Source organism: Camelina sativa, chromosome 1 (genome assembly GCF_000633955.1).
Source record: "Camelina sativa cultivar DH55 chromosome 1, Cs, whole genome shotgun sequence".
Classification (NCBI taxonomy): Eukaryota; Viridiplantae; Streptophyta; class Magnoliopsida; order Brassicales; family Brassicaceae; genus Camelina; species Camelina sativa.
The window spans coordinates 880,523-904,357 of NC_025685.1; the positions used below are offsets into that span (position 1 = coordinate 880,523).

General features: G+C 38.7%; 9 protein-coding genes across 10 annotated transcripts; 4 read left to right on the forward strand and 5 right to left on the reverse strand.

Moving 5' to 3' along the window:
* On the forward strand, positions 58-1,543 carry LOC104786736 (mitochondrial inner membrane protease ATP23-like). The gene is made up of 5 exons (XM_010512219.2): positions 58-275; positions 519-640; positions 730-867; positions 964-1,047; positions 1,137-1,543. The coding sequence occupies exons 1-5, from the start codon at positions 170-172 to the stop codon at positions 1,269-1,271; spliced, it is 585 nt and encodes a 194-aa protein (XP_010510521.1). The 5' UTR covers positions 58-169; the 3' UTR covers positions 1,272-1,543.
* On the forward strand, positions 2,003-2,435 carry LOC104786829 (probable calcium-binding protein CML28). The gene has a single exon (XM_010512311.2). It carries the CDS (start codon positions 2,093-2,095, stop codon positions 2,342-2,344), a length of 252 nt encoding a protein of 83 aa, XP_010510613.1. The 5' UTR covers positions 2,003-2,092; the 3' UTR covers positions 2,345-2,435.
* Positions 3,284-6,397, forward strand: LOC104786914 (U-box domain-containing protein 12-like). Its single transcript, XM_010512425.2, has 2 exons — positions 3,284-3,828; positions 5,330-6,397. The coding sequence occupies exons 1-2, from the start codon at positions 3,407-3,409 to the stop codon at positions 6,141-6,143; spliced, it is 1,236 nt and encodes a 411-aa protein (XP_010510727.1). The 5' UTR covers positions 3,284-3,406; the 3' UTR covers positions 6,144-6,397.
* Positions 7,050-9,924, reverse strand: LOC104786990 (DELLA protein RGL2). Of its 2 annotated transcripts, none has more exons than XM_010512580.2 (2): positions 8,762-9,924; positions 7,050-8,230 (listed from the first exon to the last, which is right to left on the reverse strand). In XM_010512580.2, the coding sequence occupies exons 1-2, from the start codon at positions 9,503-9,505 to the stop codon at positions 7,322-7,324; spliced, it is 1,653 nt and encodes a 550-aa protein (XP_010510882.1). In that variant the 5' UTR covers positions 9,506-9,924; the 3' UTR covers positions 7,050-7,321. The 2 variants fall into 2 exon arrangements, with proteins under 2 accessions (XP_010510882.1, XP_019099599.1); XM_019244054.1 differs by having other exon boundaries at positions 7,050-8,255; positions 8,787-9,923.
* On the reverse strand, positions 11,451-13,200 carry LOC104787178 (putative uncharacterized protein DDB_G0271606). Its single transcript, XM_010512738.2, has 2 exons — positions 12,670-13,200; positions 11,451-12,209 (listed from the first exon to the last, which is right to left on the reverse strand). Exons 1-2 carry the CDS (start codon positions 13,131-13,133, stop codon positions 11,585-11,587), a joined length of 1,089 nt encoding a protein of 362 aa, XP_010511040.1. The 5' UTR covers positions 13,134-13,200; the 3' UTR covers positions 11,451-11,584.
* Positions 13,212-15,182, reverse strand: LOC104787261 (cytochrome P450 89A9-like). Its single transcript, XM_010512834.2, has 2 exons — positions 13,928-15,182; positions 13,212-13,695 (listed from the first exon to the last, which is right to left on the reverse strand). Exons 1-2 carry the CDS (start codon positions 15,120-15,122, stop codon positions 13,349-13,351), a joined length of 1,542 nt encoding a protein of 513 aa, XP_010511136.1. The 5' UTR covers positions 15,123-15,182; the 3' UTR covers positions 13,212-13,348.
* On the reverse strand, positions 16,675-17,990 carry LOC104703197 ((Z)-3-hexen-1-ol acetyltransferase-like). Its single transcript, XM_010419168.2, has 2 exons — positions 17,951-17,990; positions 16,675-17,832 (listed from the first exon to the last, which is right to left on the reverse strand). Exons 1-2 carry the CDS (start codon positions 17,988-17,990, stop codon positions 16,961-16,963), a joined length of 912 nt encoding a protein of 303 aa, XP_010417470.2. The 3' UTR covers positions 16,675-16,960.
* Positions 18,391-20,227, reverse strand: LOC104787341 (peroxisome biogenesis protein 19-1-like). Its single transcript, XM_010512942.2, has 5 exons — positions 20,048-20,227; positions 19,854-19,893; positions 19,350-19,668; positions 18,699-19,015; positions 18,391-18,593 (listed from the first exon to the last, which is right to left on the reverse strand). The coding sequence occupies exons 1-5, from the start codon at positions 20,088-20,090 to the stop codon at positions 18,548-18,550; spliced, it is 765 nt and encodes a 254-aa protein (XP_010511244.1). The 5' UTR covers positions 20,091-20,227; the 3' UTR covers positions 18,391-18,547.
* On the forward strand, positions 20,365-23,805 carry LOC104787414 (uncharacterized metal-dependent hydrolase YabD-like). Its single transcript, XM_010513028.2, has 10 exons — positions 20,365-20,679; positions 20,908-20,988; positions 21,246-21,540; positions 21,988-22,182; positions 22,269-22,342; positions 22,436-22,517; positions 22,723-22,874; positions 22,981-23,134; positions 23,223-23,336; positions 23,429-23,805. The coding sequence occupies exons 4-10, from the start codon at positions 22,060-22,062 to the stop codon at positions 23,546-23,548; spliced, it is 819 nt and encodes a 272-aa protein (XP_010511330.1). The 5' UTR covers positions 20,365-20,679; positions 20,908-20,988; positions 21,246-21,540; positions 21,988-22,059; the 3' UTR covers positions 23,549-23,805.

A 23,835-nucleotide genomic window follows, 5' to 3' on the forward strand; every position in this document is an offset into this window, starting at 1 on the left:
AAAAAAAAAAGGGGGGGGGGGGGGGGTAATAATGTAATTTACGGATTTACCCATCCCCTAATGTTTCTCTCCGTCATTCTCTCACTCGCCGACCATAGAGGATTATCTCCGGCTTCTAAAAAATCGACCGCCGTCAAAACCAAAGATTCAAAGCGAACCGGGAGATTGAATGGAAGATGCAGCAGCTCCGAATTCAGGATCCGAATTTAACCCAGGAGCAAGACGCGGAAAATCTATCGATGAATGCCAAGACATGATTCAGAGAAGCTTCCGAAGTAAATATATACACACAGACTAACTAAGCATCTCCGTTTTTCAAATCTTTGTTTTTTTCCGATTCTTAATCCCATTGGTTCTTTGATCTAGCTCGCTCTTTAAATCTGAGAAATTCATGAGAATTAGAGCAATCTAGGGTTTAAGGTTTTAGAAAATCAAAGCAGTTGACGACTCGTGGGGTTTCTCAAATATCAATTGCTTTGATTTGGTCTGATTTTTTGAATGTTGTTTTGAATATATAGACCCAATTGTGAAGTTTCTGATGGAGCAAATGGAGAAATCTGGGTGTAGAGTTGGTGATAATTTCGTTAAGGCTGTTGTTTGTACTGGACCTGTAGCTGGAGGTTACACTAAAGGAAGAGGGGTAACACACACACAGTCACACACAGTTTTCTAATTTTTCTTCTTCCTTTTGATGCTGAATCTTGCTATATTCTTTTTTTTTGCTTCAAGATCACTGTCTGCAGCAACTATCTGACCATTCAAGATGAAGTGAACCAAGTAGTTATACATGAGTTGATCCATGCTTATGACGAGTGCCGAGCCAAGAACTTGGATTGGACTAATTGTGCTCATCATGCTTGCAGCGAGGTGATTTCAATGTTAGATTAAAGCTTTACTGTGTAGCGCTAAACTGTTTTCATATTTCTTGATAGGTTTTTGTGTGTGTGTATTCCTTGAACACAGATACGTGCAGGTCATCTAAGCGGTGATTGCCATTTCAAGAGAGAACTTTTGCGAGGTTTCATTAAATTAAGAGGGCATGAACAAGTAAGTCACTGTATGTTGCATTAGTTAGTTCTTATAAACACTTGTTGAATCATTGTTAGTGTTAACCCAATTCACGGTTTTTTCAAAAGGAATGTATTAAAAGAAGAGTGTTGAAATCCCTTCGTGGAAACCCGTATTGCTCGGAAGTAGCTGCTAAAGACGCAATGGAAGCAGTGTGGGATACTTGTTACAATGACACTAAGCCTTTTGACAGAGCTCCTTGAAGGTAATAAGTCTCTTTGCACTCTCAAAAGACTTATTTTTGCTTCAAATATTCATCTTTGAAGATCATATAAAGCCGGGAAAAAACTGTTGGATTCAGCCTTTGATTTGTTTTTCCCCATCTATTTCTCACAGTCCAACCTTTTTGGCCAAGTTAAAAAACGATAGTATTCTTTACATTGTTGTTTGAAACAGTGGAAAAGGTGTAATACAGAATCTTGATTTCAAGTGGATTTTGCTTGAAAGTGATTTATGGATTTGTGTTTTAACATCACACTGTGGAGGAATAGTAAGCTCTGAATCTAACAGTGTAATCGAAAATTGATGCTTTTGGGACAGAACAGAGTAAAACACACATCATTTTTTAAGAAAATTTATTGATCTAATGATTGTTATGAATTCTTTTAAGCATATACAAGTTGGTAATGTTTGTTTTTTCCAATTGATAATCACAATCAGTTTTAGGATCCAAGTGATGGATTTAAATTATATGAGCTTGAGCTGAAAATGGTAGAAATGTCACAAGATGTTAACCTGAATGTATTATCGTCAAATATTGATGACAAAAGGTGGACGATCAATTTCTTTCACTATTTTCTTCTTGTTGTAACAACAATCAAAAAGAAAAAGAAAAAACAACAACTTTTGAATTGAGAGTTAATGAAAGACCAAGTCAAATTCTAATTTTGGTAAATTCGGGTTTTTCATTAAATCGCCTAATTTAAAGCATAGCCTCAGCTTAGTCACATTCAAATCTCTTTATATAACACTTAAGGTTTCATCTGATCTTTCCGACCAAAAGAACAAAAAAAAACTACAAACAATGGCTGACGCAACGGAAAAAGCTGAGCATGACCGTATTTTCAAGAAATTTGATGCTAACGGGGATGGAAAAATCTCTGCGGCCGAGCTTGGAGATGCTCTTAAGAACCTTGGCTCGGTCACACACGAGGACATTAAGCGTATGATGGCCGAGATCGATACCGATGGTGATGGATACATCTCGTACGACGAATTTTCTGATTTCGCAAGTGCCAATCGTGGTCTTATGAAAGACGTCGCCAAGATTTTCTAAGCTTAACTGACAATATGGTGCATGTGAGATTTAATCATGTTTAATTTGTTTTGTAATGACAATCATTTGATTAAGTATGTCTTTTTTTCTTTATGTCTTATTTTCATGGAGTGAAAGGTGTTGGATTATTCTTCAAACGGATTGTAACGATGTATTGAAGAATTGTCCATTCTTTAGTTGTTGTCTTTTTGCGGATTTTGGCTTGGTTACTAAAAATGCTCGAGATCTTTTGTTCTAGTCTATCTATAATTATAAGTCTATTGACTGAGACCATTAGAGATGATTAAGCATGAATATGAATAAACCCAAATGTAGTCATTTCCATTAAAAAAAAAAAAAAGTAGAATTATATTTAGAACTTGCTAACTCTGAGATTTTAATAAATTTTACCATATGATATGAAATGTGCGAAGTTTGATAATATAGTTTTAAACATCTATAGATACCTCTCTTACACAGATCAATTAAAACATCTTAATTACAGTCTGAAGTTTGATGTTAGCTCTTTACTTTTAGCCATTAGCAAAAACACCTCTCATATTATTGTTTCTAGATATAGCTACACATAAGAGATAAAGACCTTATAACAAAAGAATGGTTGGTACCAATTGATCTCAACATTGAGGACCAAACACATATTACTTTAATAGTCGAATAAAATCTCACAAATAGCTTTGAGCCCATCTACATCATTCATTGTTCCCAAAAAAAAAGATATCTTTTTACAACTAAAAGTTAAAACTAGAGAAATAGAAGCCATCCTTTAATATAACAAAAGTCTTTCAACCCAATTTTCTCCTATTAATTTGGATTTATTGTTTTTTTTCCTTCAATTTGTTTTATAAAATAATATATAATTATAATAAAGTTTTCCCTAAATAAAATATTTGACTAAAAATATATATATAAACAAATATATGTATATTGCCACTCGTGTGTAGTATAAATATACACGTACTATGTAACCGTTGGCCAACGTCCTTTACTCATACGTCTCTCTCTCTCTCTCTCTCTCTCTCTCTATCTCAGCAGATCTTTTTTTCTTTCATTCTTTCTCGTGAAATGGACCTCGCCGGAGAAACAAACAGCCACATCTCCACCGTCGCTTCTTCTTCCTCTTCCTCCGTATCATCAATCGACACGAGCCTCGATTGCGATTCGCCACGTGGCGGAGATGTAGACCACGAATTGCTCCACCACCACCACCACACCGCGGCGGCGGTTTCTTCGTCGTCGGTTTCGGTTTCTTCGTCTTCTTCCGCTTCAATCCAAAGAGTTCTCAGTTTAATCCGATCCGAGGATTCAGATTCGAGGCTGTTTGCAGCTAGAGAGATCCGTCGGCTAACAAAGACGTCTCACAGGTGCCGCCGACACTTTTCCCAAGCCGTGGAACCTCTCGTTTCGATGCTCCGATTTAATTCGCCTGAATCTCACCACGAGGCTGCTCTACTTGCTCTCCTTAACCTCGCCGTCAAAGACGAGAAGTACGTTTCTTCTTCTTCTTCCCCAATTTAAAATTCGTTCTGTTTTATTCGTCTACTGATCTGATTAGTGATTTTCTTCTTTAGCTTGGATTAGTTAGTTAGGTAATCACCACTAGATTAACATGAGATTATCGAAATTCCTTTTTGGTCTGTTTCGTGTAAGTTCATGATTAGATTAGTTAGATATGGTGTAATGGATAATCTCGATCGTAGCGATCTTTATTTTATTTTTATGGTTTAAAATCAGATTGGGTGGATCAATCAACTTTTGTTAGCTATTGCTTTTTTTTTGTTTGCTTGGAGTGTACTCTATGTTTCTTCAAGCTCTTTTCTTTTACCTCTTTTGTTTCCTTTTTTTGCTTCCTTTTGAAGGTTTTTTTTTATTGTTACTGGGGGAATTCAAAATTTTGCCTAGGGGTTCGTCACCGTATACTACTACTACTACAAGGATAGATAGATACTCTTCTTTATTCCTTACTTTTATATTTATTCTTTGGTTTATGCGGTTTTCTGGAGAATTCTGACTTGATTTCTTTTCTTTGTTTAATCGTTCATGTTTGGTGATGTTTGATTGGTTTCTCTACTTGTAGATGAAATTTTGATTGATCTCTTTCTACACAAAAAAGCTATAAGTCATGTTACCTTTTCTTTTTTTACCCTTAGTCTTGACATTCCATTAGCAAAGCAAAGAATCAAGTTGTAAGATAACACTAGAACAAGAATCTTTCTTTAAGTCTCTACCTATACCCGCCGCAAATTCCACCTCCATTTGCTTGCTTCCATTAGAAAGAGAGGACAATAACATGATGCATCAAAGTGATTTCGATCCAAGAAGGCCTTTAAATTTGTGTCAAAACTAGAAAAAACAGGAGATGATTCAAGTTTTTTTAGATGGAAATCACCTGAAGTTAACTAACTCTTTGCTTTGGGGGCAGGTATGAATAAGTTTGCACAGCTTACTTTATTAGCTCTTTCTGCATCTGTAGGACCCTGCTTTACCAGACTTGAGTTTTTTTTTTTTGTGAATGTTTCCGTTGCTGCTGAATCTTCCTTAGTTTATACGCAAACCACTTTTGTAGTCAATTTCTCTTTTGGTCTAAACTCTGAGATCATCACTTTCTTTTTATTAATGGGATCCATCTAGTGGAGAGGAGAGGAGAGAAGGAGCAAGCAAAGTAAAGATACTAGACCCCAAGCCTTTCTTTTTCCTTCACTTTTCCTCTCATATGAAGTTTTCATTAAATATCTTTCCTACTTTAAATTTTGATGTCTTATAAACATTAATTAATTAGGTCGGCTTTGTTTTCCTAAGAGGTTAGGTTTGTGGCTACAATTCTATTCCCCTTGGTTACAATTCATATGACTTTTTTAATTGAATGCAGAGTAAAGTCTTAGAGAAAGAAAGATTGATTTTTACATATGTATGTGTCATTGTCTTCAAGACTATTCTCCTCTGAGACTATTACTCTAAGTTTTTGTTGTTGATTTTTCTAATCTTCAGGAATAAAGTCAGTATAATTGAAGCTGGTGCTTTAGAGCCAATCATCAACTTCTTACAATCAAATAGTCCAACACTTCAAGAGTATGCTTCTGCATCTTTGCTCACTCTCTCCGCGTCAGCAAACAACAAACCCATCATTGGAGCTTATGGTGTGATTCCTTTATTAGTCAATGTGATTAAACATGGAAGCCCACAAGCTAAAGCTGATGCGGTAATGGCCCTTTCCAACCTCTCTACACTCTCCGATAACCTAAGCATGATCCTATCCACTAAACCACTCTCACCGATACTGAATCTTCTCAAATCAAGTAAAAAGTCATCGAAAACATCTGAGAAATGTTGTTCTCTGATAGAATCCTTGATGGTTTCTGGCGAGGAGCCGAGATCAGGGTTAATTTCTAACGAAGGTGGAGTTTTAGCGGTCGTGGAAGTTCTTGAAAACGGGTCATTACAAGCACGGGAACACGCGGTTGGCGTGCTATTAACGCTGTGCCAAAGCGATAGGAGTAAATACAGAGAGCCAATTCTTAAAGAAGGTGTGATACCGGGACTGCTTGAGCTCACGGTTCAAGGGACATCGAAATCTCGGACTAAAGCTCAAAGACTTCTGTGTCTGCTTAGGGACTCGGAAAGCCCTAGATCAGAGGTTCAACCTGATACAATAGAAAACATAGTGTCAAGCTTAATCTCTCACATAGACGGAGATGATCAATCCGGTAAAGCGAAGAAGATGCTAGCGGAAATGGTGCAAGTTAGCATGGAAAAAAGCTTGAGACATCTACAAGAACGTGCTTCTACTCTTGTCCGTCCTTAAACCTGTGATCCCCAAAAACGCAGTCCCGAGGTTTCTTTCCAAGTATTTACTGTGGTTTGACCGGATAAGGGTGGTGAAGGTTGATATATGCCAGTCCAGTTGCCGGCGTTTTGGTTCTTAGTGACTGGTTTTTTTTCTTTTTTTTTTTACTCAAAAGTGTTCATAATAAAAAGCTTTCTGCAATTTTAAAGTCTTTTTGTGTGTACATTACTACTATATATACAAACGCTTTTACTTTTAAAAAGTTTCATTGATATCATAATGGCATTGGAGTGTTCATTATATAATAAACCGAACTTATCCGACCAAAATACCCACACATATCTTTTTGACTATCCTTCTAGATTGAATTTCAGAATTAGCTTCATACATGTTTTCATAACTAACTTTTTTTACCGGAGTTCAGATATCGACTTCAAAGCTCGTTCTATTTTCTAGGGAAAAAAAAAACATGTTTCAAGATCATATGTATAGCAGTATAGAATAATCATCCAAAATTTGGATCCACCAACTCTTTTGTAGAAGACCATTGAATTTTGAGGTTTATTATGATCTCATTAATAAATTTCACCTCGCATATCTTTAAAAGTTGATTACGTACGCCAAGATCAACTTCACATCCATATTACCTCATCAAACCCATACTAAAAGTAAATAGGGAGAGAAGAATCGAACAATCTGTTTGTTCTTTTAATGTTTCGAAAACAAAAACAAAATTGAAGAAAATCTTATAACAAAAAAAAAAGACTGACATCAGTCCTCGAAACTGAAAGTACGTTTTGGATCCGCCTTTTCAGAGACGCTCACGTTCACTCTTCCCATGTTATCAACGAAACTGTCCAAAATTGAAAATATCACACAATCATTTACTATTTAATATTGGATGAGGTAGTTAACTAAAAAAAACATACAGAATCGTTATCCTTCCATTTATTGAAAACTACTATAAGCTCGAGCTACGATACAAAGATTTTTACTCATTCTCTTAACTCTCAAAGATACGCACAAGGTCCAAAAAGATAAAAGTTGTGAAGTTGTGAACTTTTAGACAGAACAGTTAAACACACAAAAAACTTCGGGGGTTAAAAAGTAAAAAACATAACTAAAAAAGTCACGGTCACTTTCCCTAATTCTTCTCTTAAAACATTTATTTATTTTTTCCCGGTTTCATCATCTCTCTACCGCCGCGACTCAGCCGCTCCGGCGAGTTTCCAAGCCGAGGTTGTGATGAGTGGTCTCGTCTGCCACCCAAGCATAAGGCAACCATCTTTTTCTTCAACTCTGTATCCATCTCCCGCAGCAAAAACCGATAAAAGTATGCTCGCTTGTTTAAACCCGCTAGATCCGAGATGAACCGGGTCAAATCCACCGGTCTTCATCCGGTTCCTCCACTGTGGCAACGTCTCGTGTCGCTCGACCCGATCGGTTCCTTCCGCCGCGACGACGTTTAGTATCTGTCCCCCTAAATACACCTCTGACATAGCTCGGTCTTGACTCGGTAAGCTGTAGCTATCTTCGAGCGAGTCGAAAAGGCTCGAGTAGTAATGAAGCGCTTCGTTGAACCTATCGAGGAAGACGACTCCGTTGTGGTTCGCTTCTTGCTCAACCACCGTTACGATACTCGGTTTAACAGCCTTAACCGTACCGAGAAGCTTTTCGATTGAACCGGATCGGGCTAATAACCTGTGGAGCTCAAAAACCGAATTAACCACTAAGGTTTCAGATTCGGGTCGGGTTTCGAACATCTCGGGTTCAAGATCCGATAAACTCTCAGCGGCTAAGCCTTTGAATTCGAACTCGACGCCGAGGTTCTGAGCGAACTGAGCTAATCTCCAACCTAACTGTTGAAGCGAATCCGAATTCTCCTTCTGCGGTGGTCCGACTCCGGTGAGACGAAACAACGGAGGTCCGCCGGGTCGGAGAGCTAAAGCTTGCATCAAAGCAGGCCATTGCATCCCTTGGTTAAGCCCTAAATCGATGACGTGTACTCTACGCGACGTCGCGACAGCTTCGAGTATGGCTTGGTTCGCCGTGAAGTGAGCGAATTTTAGGTACGGGCAAGACTCGTAGAAGTGCATCTGAAGAACCTCTTCGAATGAGACGTCCGTGTCANCGTTGTGGTTCGCTTCTTGCTCAACCACCGTTACGATACTCGGTTTAACAGCCTTAACCGTACCGAGAAGCTTTTCGATTGAACCGGATCGGGCTAATAACCTGTGGAGCTCAAAAACCGAATTAACCACTAAGGTTTCAGATTCGGGTCGGGTTTCGAACATCTCGGGTTCAAGATCCGATAAACTCTCAGCGGCTAAGCCTTTGAATTCGAACTCGACGCCGAGGTTCTGAGCGAACTGAGCTAATCTCCAACCTAACTGTTGAAGCGAATCCGAATTCTCCTTCTGCGGTGGTCCGACTCCGGTGAGACGAAACAACGGAGGTCCGCCGGGTCGGAGAGCTAAAGCTTGCATCAAAGCAGGCCATTGCATCCCTTGGTTAAGCCCTAAATCGATGACGTGTACTCTACGCGACGTCGCGACAGCTTCGAGTATGGCTTGGTTCGCCGTAAAGTGAGCGAATTTTAGGTAAGGGCAAGACTCGTAGAAGTGCATCTGAAGAACCTCTTCGAATGAGACGTCCGTGTCCGCGGTGTAGCCACGGTAGATACGGCGAGCCAAGGCTTGGGCGAAATAAGTAGCGACTTTTCCCATAGCTCCGGCTTGAGAAGCAGCGAGTGTTCCCACGCGTTTCACTAGCGCGTCGGCTAAGGTTAGATTATCCTGCTGAATCGCCTCAGCGCACGCCACTAGCGCGTGGACGAGTCTAACCCAGGTCTCTTGAGAGTCAACGAGCACCACGGGACGAGTTGACTCACCCGTCGACTCGCAGTAGGATCCGAGTCGGATCCTCTTGCTGCTAGCTTCTTCTTCGTCAAAGACTTCTTCTTCCTGCTTTGGAAACGCAGAGAGACCCGGAATTGCTCTGAGATCGTATTCGGATCTATCCACACAACCTCCGGTCGTCGGGTCAAGATCCGAAGAAGCCGGGTTGTTAAGTTCGGAGAGCATGCTCTCGACCCAGTTAGAGAGATCAGATGGGTTGTAATGAACAGTGTCGTTCAAGAGAGTAGAGCTGCCTACATCGTCATTAGAAAGCACCATCTCGAGCTGCTCAAGCTTCTGTGCAACTTCAGCCATCTCAGAAGATCGAACCTTGTAGCCAAGAACAGCAAGAAGCTCATCGTCCATGTTGTTGTTGTTGTTGTCATCAGCAGCAGCCATCTTCTTATCCACCATTGCAGGACCTTCACCGGAACAACGAGAAGGTCGTGGTGGGTCCCACGTTTCGCCATGTCCTCTCTTCATCTTCCTTTACTAGCTACTTTCTTGTGATCGATGAGTTAAATGAGAGACTGATGATGATGATGATGATGATGATGATGATGATGATGATATAGTTGAAACAAACAAAACAAAACAAAAAGAGACAAAAGAGATGAGTTTAGATATAAGTAGAAGAAAGGAGTTTACTTTACTTCATGGGTTGGTAAGGTTTTTTATTAATGGGGATTTGAAATAAAAGAAAAAAATATAATGAATTTGTGGGTCATTTTTTTGTGATTTGGTTAGAGACAATTTTGTGGAAAGAAAGGGAGATTCTGAGAGGAACAATATGTAATAAACACGAGTGATAGTGAGAAAGAGAGAGGTCCAATTAGAGAAGTGACCTGTGAAGTGTGTTTAAGAGATAAGAATCAGAGCATGCCACCATAGTTTGGCATCTGTTCTTCTCTCTTTCTTTTTTTCTTTTTTCTAACTCCAAAATTTTTCTCGTTTTTTTACTTTTCCTTTTTCAATTAAAAAAATTGAGTCATTAAAACAGCCTATTGGTTGTGAAATTATCTAATTTTTATATATATAAATTGATCTGTTTAGTAGTTTTGCTAGTGAAACTTTACTTTTAGTTGTAAGAGACTTGCATGCTTTCTTCATATTTGTTGGTAAGATTTTTTAAGTTCTGAAGTATAAAACTTTCTTTTAATAACACTGTCATAGTCTTAAATATTAATCCTTCTATACGATTACGACTTAATTGTTTATTAAATGGCATTAAATATCGTCATATTCTTGCTTACGACTTCTTTGTTCTTAAACCGAAACGGAACCAAATGCGTATTAAGTTAATGGCACTCAATCAATATGTATGTCTTTTCAAAGTTTGCATTTCCCCTTTTGTGGAGGATATATATTTTATCTTTACAATAGTTGTTTGACCGGACTAAACAATTGACATATGAGATCTTTTTCTAATGACAATAGTAGAAGTTCAACAATTTAAAATTTGATAGATTACTATGATAAATCCTTTTCTTCTTTAATCCATTTTTCCTACTAATGGATAGTTCTAATTCCTACTCACGTATTTAAAGTCACGGAATAAGTTCATCCATAATTTGATAGATCATACGCACGTTCTACACCGTAACAGTTTAAAATTGAAGCCAGGATGGTATGACAGAATTTAAAAGTTCGACAATACATGGAAGCAAGAATCCTATGTATGTTTTCAGTAGGTACTGTCAAGTGTCATACGATCAGTATTAAGAGATTCTAAGCATCATTAGATAATTCATTATTTATATCGGTCTATAAGACAAGTTTAGTAACCAAATTACATAATATGATTCAACCATTACTCTCTTATTTACCAAATGCTAAAGTTTTTGGCGATAATAATTATATTTCATATTATAATAAAATAAACAAATTTGTTTGTAGTTAGTTACGCATTATTTCATTGAGATAAAACTACGGCTCAAAGTCACTGAGGCGGACACATGAGCTACCTTTCATGTGCCACGTAGAAGAAGACATAGCCTACGAAACGTCCACACTCCACAACATAAATTTATGTCATATATCCATCAGCAGGTCAATATAATATACACATCAGCATGCATAATAATTAAGGTTTTTCGAATAATTTTTGGAAATTCGTAAAAGATCCTTTTGGAATATTTTAAAAAGTTGTGGGGATTGTTGTATTGTATGGTCCCAGTCGCAGCTACGAAGAAAATGATATTCGTTGATGTGTTTAGGGAGTCACATGGTGCATGCTTTCCCATTTTTAGTCATTTGATTGTAACTTGTGTCTAAATTTGCCTGTTTTTGCTTTTGTGGTTTACATTATTTTGTTACTTTTAATTCCAATGGATCATCAACCACCGTTTGTCTCAGCTAACGCGAGGTAAGGAAAGATACGTGCATTAGTAGTCCGTCACGCACACACGCCAGAATTAATTAGTCCACCTAAGAAAAACACTTGATCATCGTTATTTCTCTTTCACCTTATTCACTCCTACCATTCAAGTTTTAACTACATCATCAAACTGAGTCTTTGGAACACTAAACAAAAAAAAGAAAATTATTGGTTCTATCCCCCTTTTACCGAAGATTCAAATCAAAGTCCCCACTTCTTCGCCAGTTCTCTTGTTCACCATTTTCATTTTCTTCATCATTCAAGAAATCTTCTTCCAACGGTTCCTTCTCCTCTTTCTGGCTGCTATTATTATTGTTATTGTTATTCCCCCATCCGTTCATCAGCATCATCATCTCATTAGGGTTCATGTTACGCCCTTGTTCCCCATGGTTCCCAATCGCATTAGCTCTCAACGGGTTACGAGCCATCATCTCAGCATGAGATTGTTGCGACTCTGCTGCCCTCGCTTGTGCCATAGCCGCCATTCTTAACCTCGCCTCCTGTTCCTTCATCTCCCTATCCAGTTCCGATTTCAGCTCAATACATGCTTTTCTCTCGTCCTGCAGCAGAAGATGTTCAATCATCAGCCTTTCCTCAGCTCTGGCTTCTCCATCGTTTCTCTTCTGAGTTATTCTGTTGAAAGATTGGGTTTGTTCTTCAAACGTAGCCTTGAATTCTGCAAATTTGGCTGCAATGTTGTTATCCCATAGCTGACAGAGAGGTAGCGTCTTGCTTGTTGGGTCTGATTCAAGGATCTTAGCCTCCTCTTCCTCTGCTTCGTAATCTGCCACGACGTGATAAGGTAACAGTCTGCATAGAGATGGGAAAATAAACAAGAGAGATATTGTAAACTAGACTCAGAAGAACCCTGAAGATGTAACAAACCTCATAAGAGATAAAACCATCAATCAAGATGATTCCACATTATACTAAGCAAGAGAATAATAATAAACATATCATATTATAATGCACCAATGAGATCTTAAAAAGATCCACCAAAGATATATAGATCAACAGACACAAATATCACACAGCCACAGGGTATTAAAAATAGAAAATTGTCTGCAATCCCAAGAAAATAAAAAGGGTGAAGAACTCCATTAATAAAGAATTGGCCTTTATGTAAAAAGATGACAAGTCAGATCCACAAAAACTAATTGGGATATTCCTTAAAGCTAACAAGGACAAACAGAGAGATCAATAACTCGAAAAAATCACTAAAATTTTGAAGAACCCATAAATGAATTTCAATTCGGGAATTAGACGAAACCTTTCACAAGCGTCTTCGAGAGAAGCGAAAGGTCGCTTGAAATCGGGATGGCAGACACGCCAAGCGTCCTGGTAAGCGAATTGCATCTCCGATTGATTCGAAGGACGCATCAATTTCTGCTGCTGTTGCTGCATCATCATCAGCTGCTGCTGGTGCTGCATCATCATCATCTGCTGCTGTTGGAGATGAAAGTTATTGCCTTGAATCAAATTAGGGGTAGGGTTAGCGTTCTGAAGAAGCGGGTTAACGGGTCGGTTCTGGATTAACCCGGTAGGACGGAGATGAGGGTCGATGTTCATCGGAAACCTCGACATCGTCGCCTGTTGCTGCTGCTGCTGCTGTTTCTGCAAATGCTGCATCAGAAAGAGCTGTTGTTGACGCTGTTGCAGTTGTTGTTGTTGCTGCATTTGAACAAGGAGCTGTCGTTGTTGTTCTTGTAGCTGCTGCTGCTTCGATTCCTCCATTCTCTCCCGTAAATTTTTCGAATTTTTAGGGTTCCTTCTCTTTGCATAAACTGTTTTACTACTTCTCCGCCATGACAATCGGAACAACTATTTCATATATTTATATCAAAGCCCATTAAAGGCCCAACATGTTTTAACAACATACATAAGACAAATAAGCCCATTAAGCTTTTTCTTTTTTTATAATGTGATACAACAAAAGCAAGATACACACATCACTTTTTCCTCCTTGGATAGATATTAGCCTTGAAAGGGTTTTTCATGACCATTGTGATGAACTGTTGCTTCTCGGACATATCAACTTCTTCACCTTCCACACATTTCCACTCGAATTTCCAAACCAAATTGGCCACATAGTATTCTAGGTGAAGCAACGAAAGGGCGTAACCGGGACACATCCTTCGTCCCGCTCCAAACGGCATCATCTTGATCTCGCGAGTTCCGGTCATATCGAAATCACATGCTTCCCCGTTCTCTAGAAATCTTTCGGGCTTGAACGTCAGAGGGTCCTCCCATATCTTCGGGTCCCGACCCATTTCTCCTACCATGAAGTTTATTGTACCTACTCCCACACGGAAAATTAATTACATGTTGGACCAAAGGGGGTATAAGAGTTACATATAAGAGTTTCTACAACCATATCGTCTCTACAAAACTTAAATGATGATGATCCAAAAATATGACTAATCCAAAATCATCTCTTACTATACTAATACTACTAATTTCCCAAATTTACTATGTTCATAAGTTAGTGCATACGGATAATAATATTAATATAGTCTAGTAATGTTTACCTTGGCATGGTACGAGGAATCCACCCAAAACGGTGTCGTGTGTGACCTTATGGTAAGACAAGTAGTGACCAGGAGGGTATCTTCTTAAGCACTCCAAGATCACAGCTTTGAGATAACTCATCTTCCCTAAATCCTCTTCTTTGATCTCTTCTCGATTATCTGCTTCTCCGGCCAAGACACTCTTCATTTCCTCGTATACCTTCCTCTGTATCTCTGGATACTTCACCATGATCGCCATAATCCACTGCATCTCCGTTGCCGTCGGATCCGTAGCTGCGTTTAGAAACTCTGAGCATAGACTCACGATCTCTGATTCACTCAGCTTCCTCTTCTTCTTCTCTCCTTCTCCTTCCTCCTCCGTCGGAAGCTCTAGTTTCAGTAGCGTATCGACGTAGCAGAGAACATCTCCGGTGTTTTCTTTGCTCCTCGCGTTCACGTATCGGAGTATGACGTCCTCCTGAGACTTCCTTAGTTCTAAGAACTCTTTCCACTTTCCCCGGAGCAAGAACTTGGTTACGCTTGGGAAGATGTTGAGGACGCTGAACTTGGTGTAGCTCATAAGCATCGTGTACTGAGCTTCTTCGATCTCTCTGATCTCTTCTCTTCTCAGCTTCTCGCCAAAACACATCAGAGCCAACAAATAAAACATGGCGTGACGAAGATGGTCTAAAGCATCGGAGACATGCCCTTTCTCTCTCTGCTCTGTTTCGAACAGATCAACGAGAATCTCGAGAGACCACTTCCTCGACGGCGCGTACGCTTTCACGCGCGCAGGCTGGAGGATTTCTGAGGTGAGGTTCCGGCGGAGGGTTCTCCAGAGAGAGCCGTAGACGGAGGAGTGGATGTCGTGTTGGTTGCTGGTGATGACTTTGGTGGTGGGGAGAGCCAGAGGACGGTCGGAGAAAACGACGCCGTTTTGGACAAGGGCTTGGTGAGCGAGTGATCTGTCGGTGACCCATATGGAAGGTTTGGAACCTACGTGGAGTGTTATGATTGGACCGTGACGTGAGGCTAAGTCACGGAGAACGCCTCGGAAATCGGAGAAGCTGTTTTTCTTAAGCCAGGTGATGTTCCCGACGACCGGATAACGAGGCGGTCCCGGTGGGAGTTTGTGGGTTGGTGAGAAGAAGATGCGTTTGAGGAAGATGGAGAAGGTGAGAGAGGAGATGAGGAATATGATAGTGATGATCTCCATCGTACGTTGCTCCCTCGATCTTGCTTCAAATTAAAGCTATAGTGTTTCAATAATTAAAGGTATGATTTCTAAATATATATATATATAGAGAGTTAACGAAAACTCTTTTGTTCGCATTATATTTTTTCTTCACATAATCTATTAATCTTACACCATTGATGTAATTGATCGCCTGAATTTACCGTGCATGTCTCTGTACACTTGTAAGTTTTGTCCACCCAACCTGCCTGCCTAGTTGTGGTGTATCAAACAGAAATCGGGAAAATACAAGGTGAAATTTACTTTTTTCTTTTTTCTTTTAATCAAAGACATACTTTTTCTCTTGGCATATTCAACGTATACATATTTTTTAACCGGCGTCAAATTATAACAACAAAAATCTCTTCATAAATATATTAAACATCCTACAAAAATATTTATAAAAACATAAAACACTTTATTTATCTATAAGTTGAATCATATTTAGCAAAAGAAATAGAACACTTTATAAAATCATCCTACTATCTTGATATCAACTTCTCATTTGTAATAACTTTTTGACGTTCAAAAATTGATCAAAGAAACACTATAATTATATAGAAGAAACCACACTTTGTATAATCATAAAATAAAGAAGACAAGACAACAGTTCATATTTTGGTTGAATCATTAATTTGGGTACGAAGATAAAAAATTAAAATAGATTAATCAAATTATAATAACCTAAGAAGAGATGCAAATTAAAAGCTTGATATAAATCTCAAAATAGTGTATGTGCGTACACACTGCTTCGTGTCCTCGGACCTTTTCAAAATGGAAAAAAAGGATCGATTTTACTGTCACTATTTTTGTATTTTGTCCTGAGTTTGATTAACTAGATATTATCCCAAAGAAAGAAAAGTATTCGAATGGGAGTGGAAAGGGAATTGACGACTGACAACAATGTAAACTGTAGCGTGTACGTTGCTGCTTCTAGTTTTGTTTTCTTTCAATCGTGTAATGAATCCTGAGTTTAACACTTTTCAGTTACATCGTTAAGTGTCTTCATTCAAAATTCTGGCTTGCTTTTTCATTATTTTTTCATTTAATTTTAAATTTTAATCATGTTTTAGTCGTTGATAACAATGTCCCCATAATTTGGTTTAGACAGTCTATTACGCATGATATATATTCCACTGAACCATAAAGATATTACATTATCATGTTGTTATTTCTATAAGTCATGTGAGTTTAGTTAAGTTGTTGCTTTAAGGTGGTTGTGTAAGACTGTAAGACAGTTGTTAGTAGTCTTTGCTGGTGAGCTTAAACCTAAAAGTTAATGATAAGTAAGTCTAATGGAAGTAGTTAATCTAGAGCTTTGAGTAAGAGAAAGTGAGTGTGTAAGACTTGCTATAAGTATGTGTAATCGTTCGTGTAAGAAAAGCATACAATATGAATAAAAGTTAAGTTAAACTAATTCCACAAATTCTATAATCATAAAATCGTAAACAAAGAGTTATACAGTATATCAAGAGTTCAACACACTGATTAAGTGGATATAAACAACAGAGTTACATACTTTATTACATGAGCGTATTTCGATCCAAGCAAAAACCCAAATGAATTGAGAGGGACTCTAATAGAAAGATAAGCTACTCTAATAGAAAGATAAGCTCTTCTTCAGAGTGCCACGATCAAAACCAATAGGAGCCGTTATGAAAAATAATGTCTTCGTGGAATGCAAGTATTCAACCTTTAAAACTTCATTAGTCTTTAATTCAATAATTGATTAAACTGATCAATAATTTTACTGATAACGTAACGTCCCGACTAAGCTCTTAGATCTAGAGAAGACATAAACAGACCTAAGGATTTTGGGTTCACCTCTTAAACACATTAACCACGCCATGTAGCTCTGCTACGAACCTCTCCATCGCCCGTAGCGGCAAGCTAATCGCCACAACGGTACCTGTCTCACCTTTTTGATTTTCAAACGGCACGTAGAAACTCACTCCCGAAAAACCTGTGATACCGGCCTTAGCGGTTCCACCATACACGGGCTTACCCCACGGCCCGAAATCAACTTCTCCTAAATCAAAATGTCGTAAATCAGATATTAGGTAGTTCCCCGCCAACACAAACATAGACCGGCCTCTTGTCGCCATTAGGGCTGTTACCGAGCGGACGTAGTCCTCCGTTACGCTGGACTTCGTTTCTTGTATCAACCTCAAAGCAAACTCAAGCGGTTTCTCCATAAGGTCTCTTGCTGTCGCTATTGCCGGGGGAATGACGAATACGTTTCCATAGTAACCCAGCGGTAGCGGTGGGTTACGAAGCTTGGAACGAGAGTTGATGATGCAAGTAAGTCGCATCTGAGTGTTGGGATCAGGATTCAACGCGATTGTCCGACAACGCCATAAAAACGACGACAACGCTTCAAATGAGGTGTTTCGGAGATCATGCGGAAGGAGTCTCCGTATGGCGGAGATCTCTTCCGCCCTAAAGAAGAAAGACCGGCTAACCAAAGGTTCTCCTGCCGCTAACGCGTTGCTTTCCACATGATCTTCGTACTCACGGTGCGTGTTGGTCACACGCGCCTCGGAAGCACTCACTGTCAACAAATGTCGATCCCATACGGGTGGAACCGAGGGGGCATGAAGCCCACACGCCAACTCGCATAGTGACTTTAGAAGGAGCGACAGGCCGGCTCCATCGATCATGGTGTGGTTGCAACGGAGGGCAAATATAAATCCTTTGCAATCTTAGCCCTTGTTGGTCATCTATGTCGGAGAGAGGCTTGAGCTCTCGTGGCGTTGGTTTAACCGGAGTGATTAGCTCTGGCTGCCGGCGATGCACCTTGAACGAGAGACCGGTTGTGGTAGATGTCGGCAAAGACACTTGATGGTCCATAGTTTGAGAGATTTTGCAGATATGGAAAGAAGTACTGCTTCAGTCTTCACCACACATATCCATATGTACAACATAATGTTATGAGATTTCTTTTCTTAACGGTTGGGTATTTAAGATCTTTTATTGGACACTGGAAGAAACATCTTTTAAAAATATGTGCTTTTCCTATATTTTTCTTGGCACAGGTTTAATCCTAGCTAGACTTCCTAGTACACACAGTTTAATCCTTGCACGCATGTTTCGTTCAATCTTTTTTGGCACATTTTTGAACAAGAGTGACATATGAAAAGAGTACCACAATTCATTCAACTAGCTCTTAAATAATGATTCAACAACTTCTACCAGTCCGATATTTTTGTATATCATCTACAGTTAAACACAAGCGTGTGACTGGCTGTACTAATCGGAAAGGCACAATAAATAAGATAAAGACTTATTTTTTTCTTTTTCTTTTGTGTGTGTGTGTGTGAAATTCCAATCATAATTTAAAACACAGGTTTTGAAGTTTACACTAGAGAGAATAAACGACATAATCCTTAAAAGCTGTTTGGTCCCAATCACATTATACAGCAATTTGGCGAGGACTCCAGCATCTCTGGAGATCTGTGGGTAAAAATAAACATGAAAACATTGGTTCTTATTTCAGGTCAGGGAGATCAAAACCCAGTTGAGAAAATGAGAGATATGAAAAGGAGGAGAGGAACTCACATTTGGCCTAGACTTGCGAAATCAAACCCGGGATCAATCTCTTTAACTATATCACTCGGGGGTTGTCCGCATTCTTGCATCTTCTGCATGATCTCCATTATCTTAGCTGAATTGTTCGGTTCATTCTCGTAAACCACATTGAGTTCTTCGATTAGTTTGTACTGTTGTGAATAACGCTTGTAGTCTTCTTCGCTTAGACTGGCTTCATTCTCTTTTAGCCATTTCGGATATCTTGCACCAATCTCTTTCATTGGTTCGTGGAGGATGTCTTTCGACAATAGCTGTTGCATCATCGTTTCAACTATTGATTCCAAGTCCTAAGCAAAAAACAAGAGGGAGCGTCAGCAAAGCCACAGATACCAAGTATATAATGAGCTCCATATAACCTCAACATAGCATAAAGAACAAAATCTATCAATCAGCGACCGTTCTAACTCACTGCAGTTAACTCATAACCTTAAAAACAGAGCACAAGAAGAATCACACATCTGTTCCGCGCTGAAAACATTATCCAGCAAAACAGAAGTTACACTGTTCTGCTGAAATCTACTTGTAGTAGTGAAGTATAAAGACAGTTTGCAACAGATACAATACTACAGATTCAAGTTGTAATTCGATAGACGATTCAGAGTGAGGGTCTATATAATGTACCTTAGATCCAGCAAGATCCTCGAATTGCTTGAGGAAATCCTCTACCATACCATCATCATCAGAAGCTGGCTGCTGCTTAGAAGAAGAAATGGATTCCAATCCTTTGACAGTTTCCCTAGTTTGTTCCCTAAGCTTATCAAGAGCTTCTGCAACATGATCCTCTTTTGAAGCTTTCTGCTTTCCTTTCTTCTTGCTTCTCATATCTGGTAATCCAATTCCAAGACCTTGAACTCCACTCGGTAATGAATTCGTCTCTTCCTTCTTCTTCTTCTTCTTCTTCTTCTTCTTCTTCTCTTCCTCTTGGGATTCCCTTTGATTTCTACAACAACACATCCCATAACGATTCAAAGTTCATAAAAACCCAGAATTATATAACTTGAGAATCAAAAGCCTCTAACTCAACCAATATATAGACAGAGCTGTTCATATCTGCAGAACCGAGACTAAAACACGAAAAGTTTGAGACTTTGAAGCTATAAAACACACATAGGATAAAGGAGTAACCTTTGAGAAAGATTGAGATCTTTGAAATCATCCAATGCGCCTGAGAGACAAAAACCACAAAGAAACCCCCAAAATTCTCAGTGAGTCAATAATAAAAAAAACCCTAAAAGACAAAACCTTTCAAACAATCATGATAGATATGGGCAAGAAACACAATTTACAGAGAATTCGAGGAAACGCAAGAGATAACTTACTATCGAGAAGCTCGTCTAAGTCATCGGTGTGACTGTTCGCCATTTCTCTCACGCCTCTCTCTCTCTGTGTAGCAATTCACACAGATGGGGGGAATAGGAATAACAACACTCGAGAGGAGAGAAAGATTGACAGAAGAAGAAACCTTCTTTGGGTTTGCCTTATAGTTAGGCGGTGCGATTTGATATGACCCACGCTTCTTCTTTGAGTTGCGGTGAAGCAACAAGGACTCCATCCAACGGCTGTGATCACTTCTTCACTTTTATTATTATTATTTTTCCGGTATAGCAAAATTCACAAAAAACAAAAAAATATCTTTTAAAAAAAAAAGTTCATCTCTTTGAATCTCAGAGTCAGTCCAGTCAGCAATGGCGAAGAACTTAATGGCTGCTTCTCGTCCGTACATTGTTACTCTTCTCGACTAGAGTCTAGAGGACAAGCCTTCAACTCCTGTTCCGTTTTAAGATTAGACCCTTTACTTCTTCTTTGCTTCCTGTCGAATTGTTTTTTTGCGATTTGCTGTGAATGGAGTGTTTGCGATTTGCTGTGAATGGAGTGTTTGGGATTTCCGGGATTGAACATCGTCTTTTCAGTATATGATTCTGTGTCTACTGATCAGACCATGGAGAAAAAGGTGAGATTTTTTTTATTTCCACATTGTTACGAATCATAACTCATCATCTTCTATTCTTTATTTTTGGCATTATAGCTTTAGATTAATATGCTGCTACGTTTTCTTTTGTATCAAATATATACTTGAATTGAGTTGCCAATGAGCCAACTAAGATCACATTAGAGGCATCTCTGATTGCTTGTGTTTAAGCTTGAAGAAATGTTTGTTCATGACGTTTTCATTGCGCAGATCAATAAAAACAAATGGGCGCAGAGTCCGTCTCTGTCAAGGATATGCTGGTGAAGGAGGACGATGTCGATGTGTTTGGTGGTAACTCTTGCTTTAACTCTTTATTCTTATGTTAAATCATATACCAAAAAGTTTATACAAATCGAAGTTGTGAGATGATCTGTGTGTTGGAGAGTTCTGTTTCTGAGATGAAGATGGAACTCATTTTTCACGAAGCACCTAGCTACTTTAGAGCTCATCTTCTTTACTCTGGTCTCGATTCGAATAAGCTACAGAAAAATGGATCAAAGTTTGTACCATTTATGAATCTGGTTTGATGTCTCATTGTTTTGGTGCAGCATTAACGTGGTATCAGCGGCGTTCAAGGGCATATCCTCTGTGAACAGGCAGAGGATGGTGTATAAAGCCATCTGGGAGGAGCTTCAGAATGTGGTTCATGCCGTTTATCAGATGATAACAACGCCTCCTTTAGAAGTTTGATAAGCTCACATAAGTGTGACTAAAGCTCTTGAATCTTTATTTGGTCCAAACTTCAATCGTGCTCCCAATTATCCTGAAGTAATTGAAGAAACTGACAGCATCAATCAGCCAGAAGAAGATGTTTATGCCTTCCTTGACTGTGTCTTCGGACAGGTGATAATTACATTATCCAGTCTACATTTCATCTTCTTTATTTTGATCTTCAGGTGGTCTTGAAACCAACAAAGTCAATGCCTACCTCTGTATGTGCGTTTAACTAAACATATGAGCTGTCTTTGTTTTGTTCTTGATAATATCACAGATAGAGATGAATCTTATTTAAGTCTTATTTTCGTTCCTTACTCTAGTCTTACACAAGTAAGGTTAATACGGAAAGTATTTGTTTACTGTAATTAATCTATCAAACACAAACGTTAGTCATTTCAGTCTTCAAGTTCAAGTAAATCCAGATCAGAGTTTTGTAGCGTCTGTTAAACCTCAAGCTATCTCAAAAGTCAACTCTTTTGTGTTAATCATATGATGAAACCATATCTTTTGGGTTAAGCTATAATAAACACAGTGCATAAACCATCTTATATATATATATATATGTCTCTCCAGATTATTTAAGAACCTCAAAAGAGAAGAAAGAAGTCACAGGGATCTGTTAGAACCGAAAACCTCACGGTGAAAATGAAGTTGTTTGATGCTCATTGTCACCTTCAAGACAAGAGGGTCATCGACAAAGCCTCCCAGCTCATATCTGCGGCTTTAGCTGTTGGTGTTACCAATTTCGCAGTCAATGGAACCTCCGAGGTATTTTCCCAAATTTCCCTGATCATTTGGTCAATATTACGCACTTGTATACGTATTTTAAAACGGGTTTTGTATATGGAAACCAGAAAGATTGGGACTTGGTGAAAGAGATGGGAGAGACGTATCCTTCTGTTATTCCTTGCTTTGGAATTCATCCTTGGTATGAATTTTTGTATGCAGATGGTTTTCAGTTGATGCAAAAAAGTTCAGATCAAAGCTTATTTCTTTTCTTTTCTATGTTTTTGGTTTGCAGGTTTATGGCTGATAGAAGCCCTCATTGGTTTAACACATTGAAGAAGTTGTTTGAGACCACTCCTACTGCTGCTGTTGGAGAAGTTAGTCTCTTAATCTATTGATATGTTTTCCTCATTGGTTTAACACATTCATCTATTGTTTTCCTAAATTCTGAAATGTTTACTTTGTTGGTCCAAGATTAAGTATAAACCGCAAAATGATATGTTTTAATGTATGATTTTGGATTTTGGCTGAGATCTCATCATATTAATATATCTCCATAAAATTTTGTGTCATTTTTCGCAGATTGGGTTGGACAAAGGTCCCTTAGCAGCAGGAATTGATTACTCAGACCAGCTAGTCGTGTTTCGCCCGCAGCTTGAACTTGCAAAAGAGCTGAACAGACCTGTAGCAGTTCATTGCATCGATGCATTCGACGATCTCCTAGAGATAATGAGGTAGCATATCTACATGTTGCATTTACAAAGAAATTGAAGGGGAAAGCCTATAAATGGTTTTTTTTTCGAAATGTTGCATTAAGTTTCTCGAAATAAATACATGCAGAGCCGTAGGGCCTTTTCCAGCTGGTGTGATTCTTCATTCATTCAATGGTTCAGCTGATGTTGTGCCTAAACTCGCTGAGCTTGGTGCATACTTCTCATTTTCTGGCTGGTTCACTTACATTGATGAGAAAATTGCAAAGGAGACTCTGAAATCGGTTTTTTTTTTTTTTTCCCTCTGTAACAAAGACAACTTCTGGATAACGTAAGTATTGATATATTTTCTATTTACCGGGTCTGGTGTAGATTCCTTCGGATAGGTTCTTATTGGAGACGGATTCACCTGACGGGTTACCAAAATCAGATGAGAGTACTTCGGATCCAAAACCAACTCTCAATGAGCCTGCAAATATTCTTGCTGTATGTTATAATTATCACTTGACTTTTTTGTCTTGTTTCTGCTGATCAGATTACACATTACTTGTCTGATGATGTTTTTACGCGATGAACAGGTACTAGATTATGTTGCGAACCTGTCAAACATGAAGAAGGAAGAACTGGCGGAGCTAAGTTATGTAAACACTGTGAGATTGTTCTCTTATCCAGGTTCTAAACTGCTTACACAGCAGTAAAAAATGTTGTCTAGCTCTCTACAGAAATATAACATCATCTCTGATCAAAGAGACAAAAGAACAACACTGCTATATCATCTTTTCCGCTGTTGTGTATGTCATAATTATTCTTACTTGATGTGTTTGAAAAAAATAAAAAATAATAAGAATTCTCTACAAAAATCGTCTGTCTCATGAATTTGTAGTTTCTGTTTCTTACTTGGGTAGAAGCTGTAATCTTTCTCTCTTATTATTATTGTCTTGTGTAAAAAATACCAGTTATGTTGTTTGATTAATTAATTCGATAT

Bases quoted from the DNA above. Each gene is read 5' to 3' on its own strand.
- LOC104787261 (XM_010512834.2), bottom strand. From the start codon at position 15,122: ATGGAGATCATCACTATCATATTCCTCATCTCCTCTCTCACCTTCTCC. The intron at 13,696-13,927 runs GTAAACATTACT...GTGTGGGAGTAG, and splicing joins ATTCCTCGTACCATGCCAAG to GTACAATAAACTTCATGGTA.
- LOC104787414 (XM_010513028.2), top strand. From the start codon at position 22,060: ATGAAGTTGTTTGATGCTCATTGTCACCTTCAAGACAAGAGGGTCATC. The intron at 22,183-22,268 runs GTATTTTCCCAA...TATGGAAACCAG, and splicing joins CAGTCAATGGAACCTCCGAG to AAAGATTGGGACTTGGTGAA. The intron at 23,337-23,428 runs GTATGTTATAAT...CGCGATGAACAG, and splicing joins AGCCTGCAAATATTCTTGCT to GTACTAGATTATGTTGCGAA.
- LOC104786990 (XM_010512580.2), bottom strand. From the start codon at position 9,505: ATGAAGAGAGGACATGGCGAAACGTGGGACCCACCACGACCTTCTCGT. The intron at 8,231-8,761 runs GTTCTTCAGATG...TCATTCGAAGAG, and splicing joins CGGACGTCTCATTCGAAGAG to GTTCTTCAGATGCACTTCTA.
- LOC104786914 (XM_010512425.2), top strand. From the start codon at position 3,407: ATGGACCTCGCCGGAGAAACAAACAGCCACATCTCCACCGTCGCTTCT. The intron at 3,829-5,329 runs GTACGTTTCTTC...TCTAATCTTCAG, and splicing joins CTCGCCGTCAAAGACGAGAA to GAATAAAGTCAGTATAATTG.
- LOC104786736 (XM_010512219.2), top strand. From the start codon at position 170: ATGGAAGATGCAGCAGCTCCGAATTCAGGATCCGAATTTAACCCAGGA. The intron at 641-729 runs GTAACACACACA...TTTTGCTTCAAG, and splicing joins GTTACACTAAAGGAAGAGGG to ATCACTGTCTGCAGCAACTA. The intron at 1,048-1,136 runs GTAAGTCACTGT...TTTTTTCAAAAG, and splicing joins AATTAAGAGGGCATGAACAA to GAATGTATTAAAAGAAGAGT.
- LOC104703197 (XM_010419168.2), bottom strand. From the start codon at position 17,990: ATGGACCATCAAGTGTCTTTGCCGACATCTACCACAACCG. The intron at 17,833-17,950 runs GTCTCTCGTTCA...AAGATTGCAAAG, and splicing joins GCCGACATCTACCACAACCG to GATTTATATTTGCCCTCCGT.
- LOC104787178 (XM_010512738.2), bottom strand. From the start codon at position 13,133: ATGGAGGAATCGAAGCAGCAGCAGCTACAAGAACAACAACGACAGCTC. The intron at 12,210-12,669 runs GTTTCGTCTAAT...ATCTCTATGCAG, and splicing joins CTCGAAGACGCTTGTGAAAG to ACTGTTACCTTATCACGTCG.
- LOC104787341 (XM_010512942.2), bottom strand. From the start codon at position 20,090: ATGGCGAACAGTCACACCGATGACTTAGACGAGCTTCTCGATA. The intron at 19,669-19,853 runs GTTACTCCTTTA...GTGTTGTTGTAG, and splicing joins GATCTCAATCTTTCTCAAAG to AAATCAAAGGGAATCCCAAG. The intron at 19,016-19,349 runs GTACATTATATA...TTTTTTGCTTAG, and splicing joins AGGATCTTGCTGGATCTAAG to GACTTGGAATCAATAGTTGA.
- LOC104786829 (XM_010512311.2), top strand. From the start codon at position 2,093: ATGGCTGACGCAACGGAAAAAGCTGAGCATGACCGTATTTTCAAGAAA.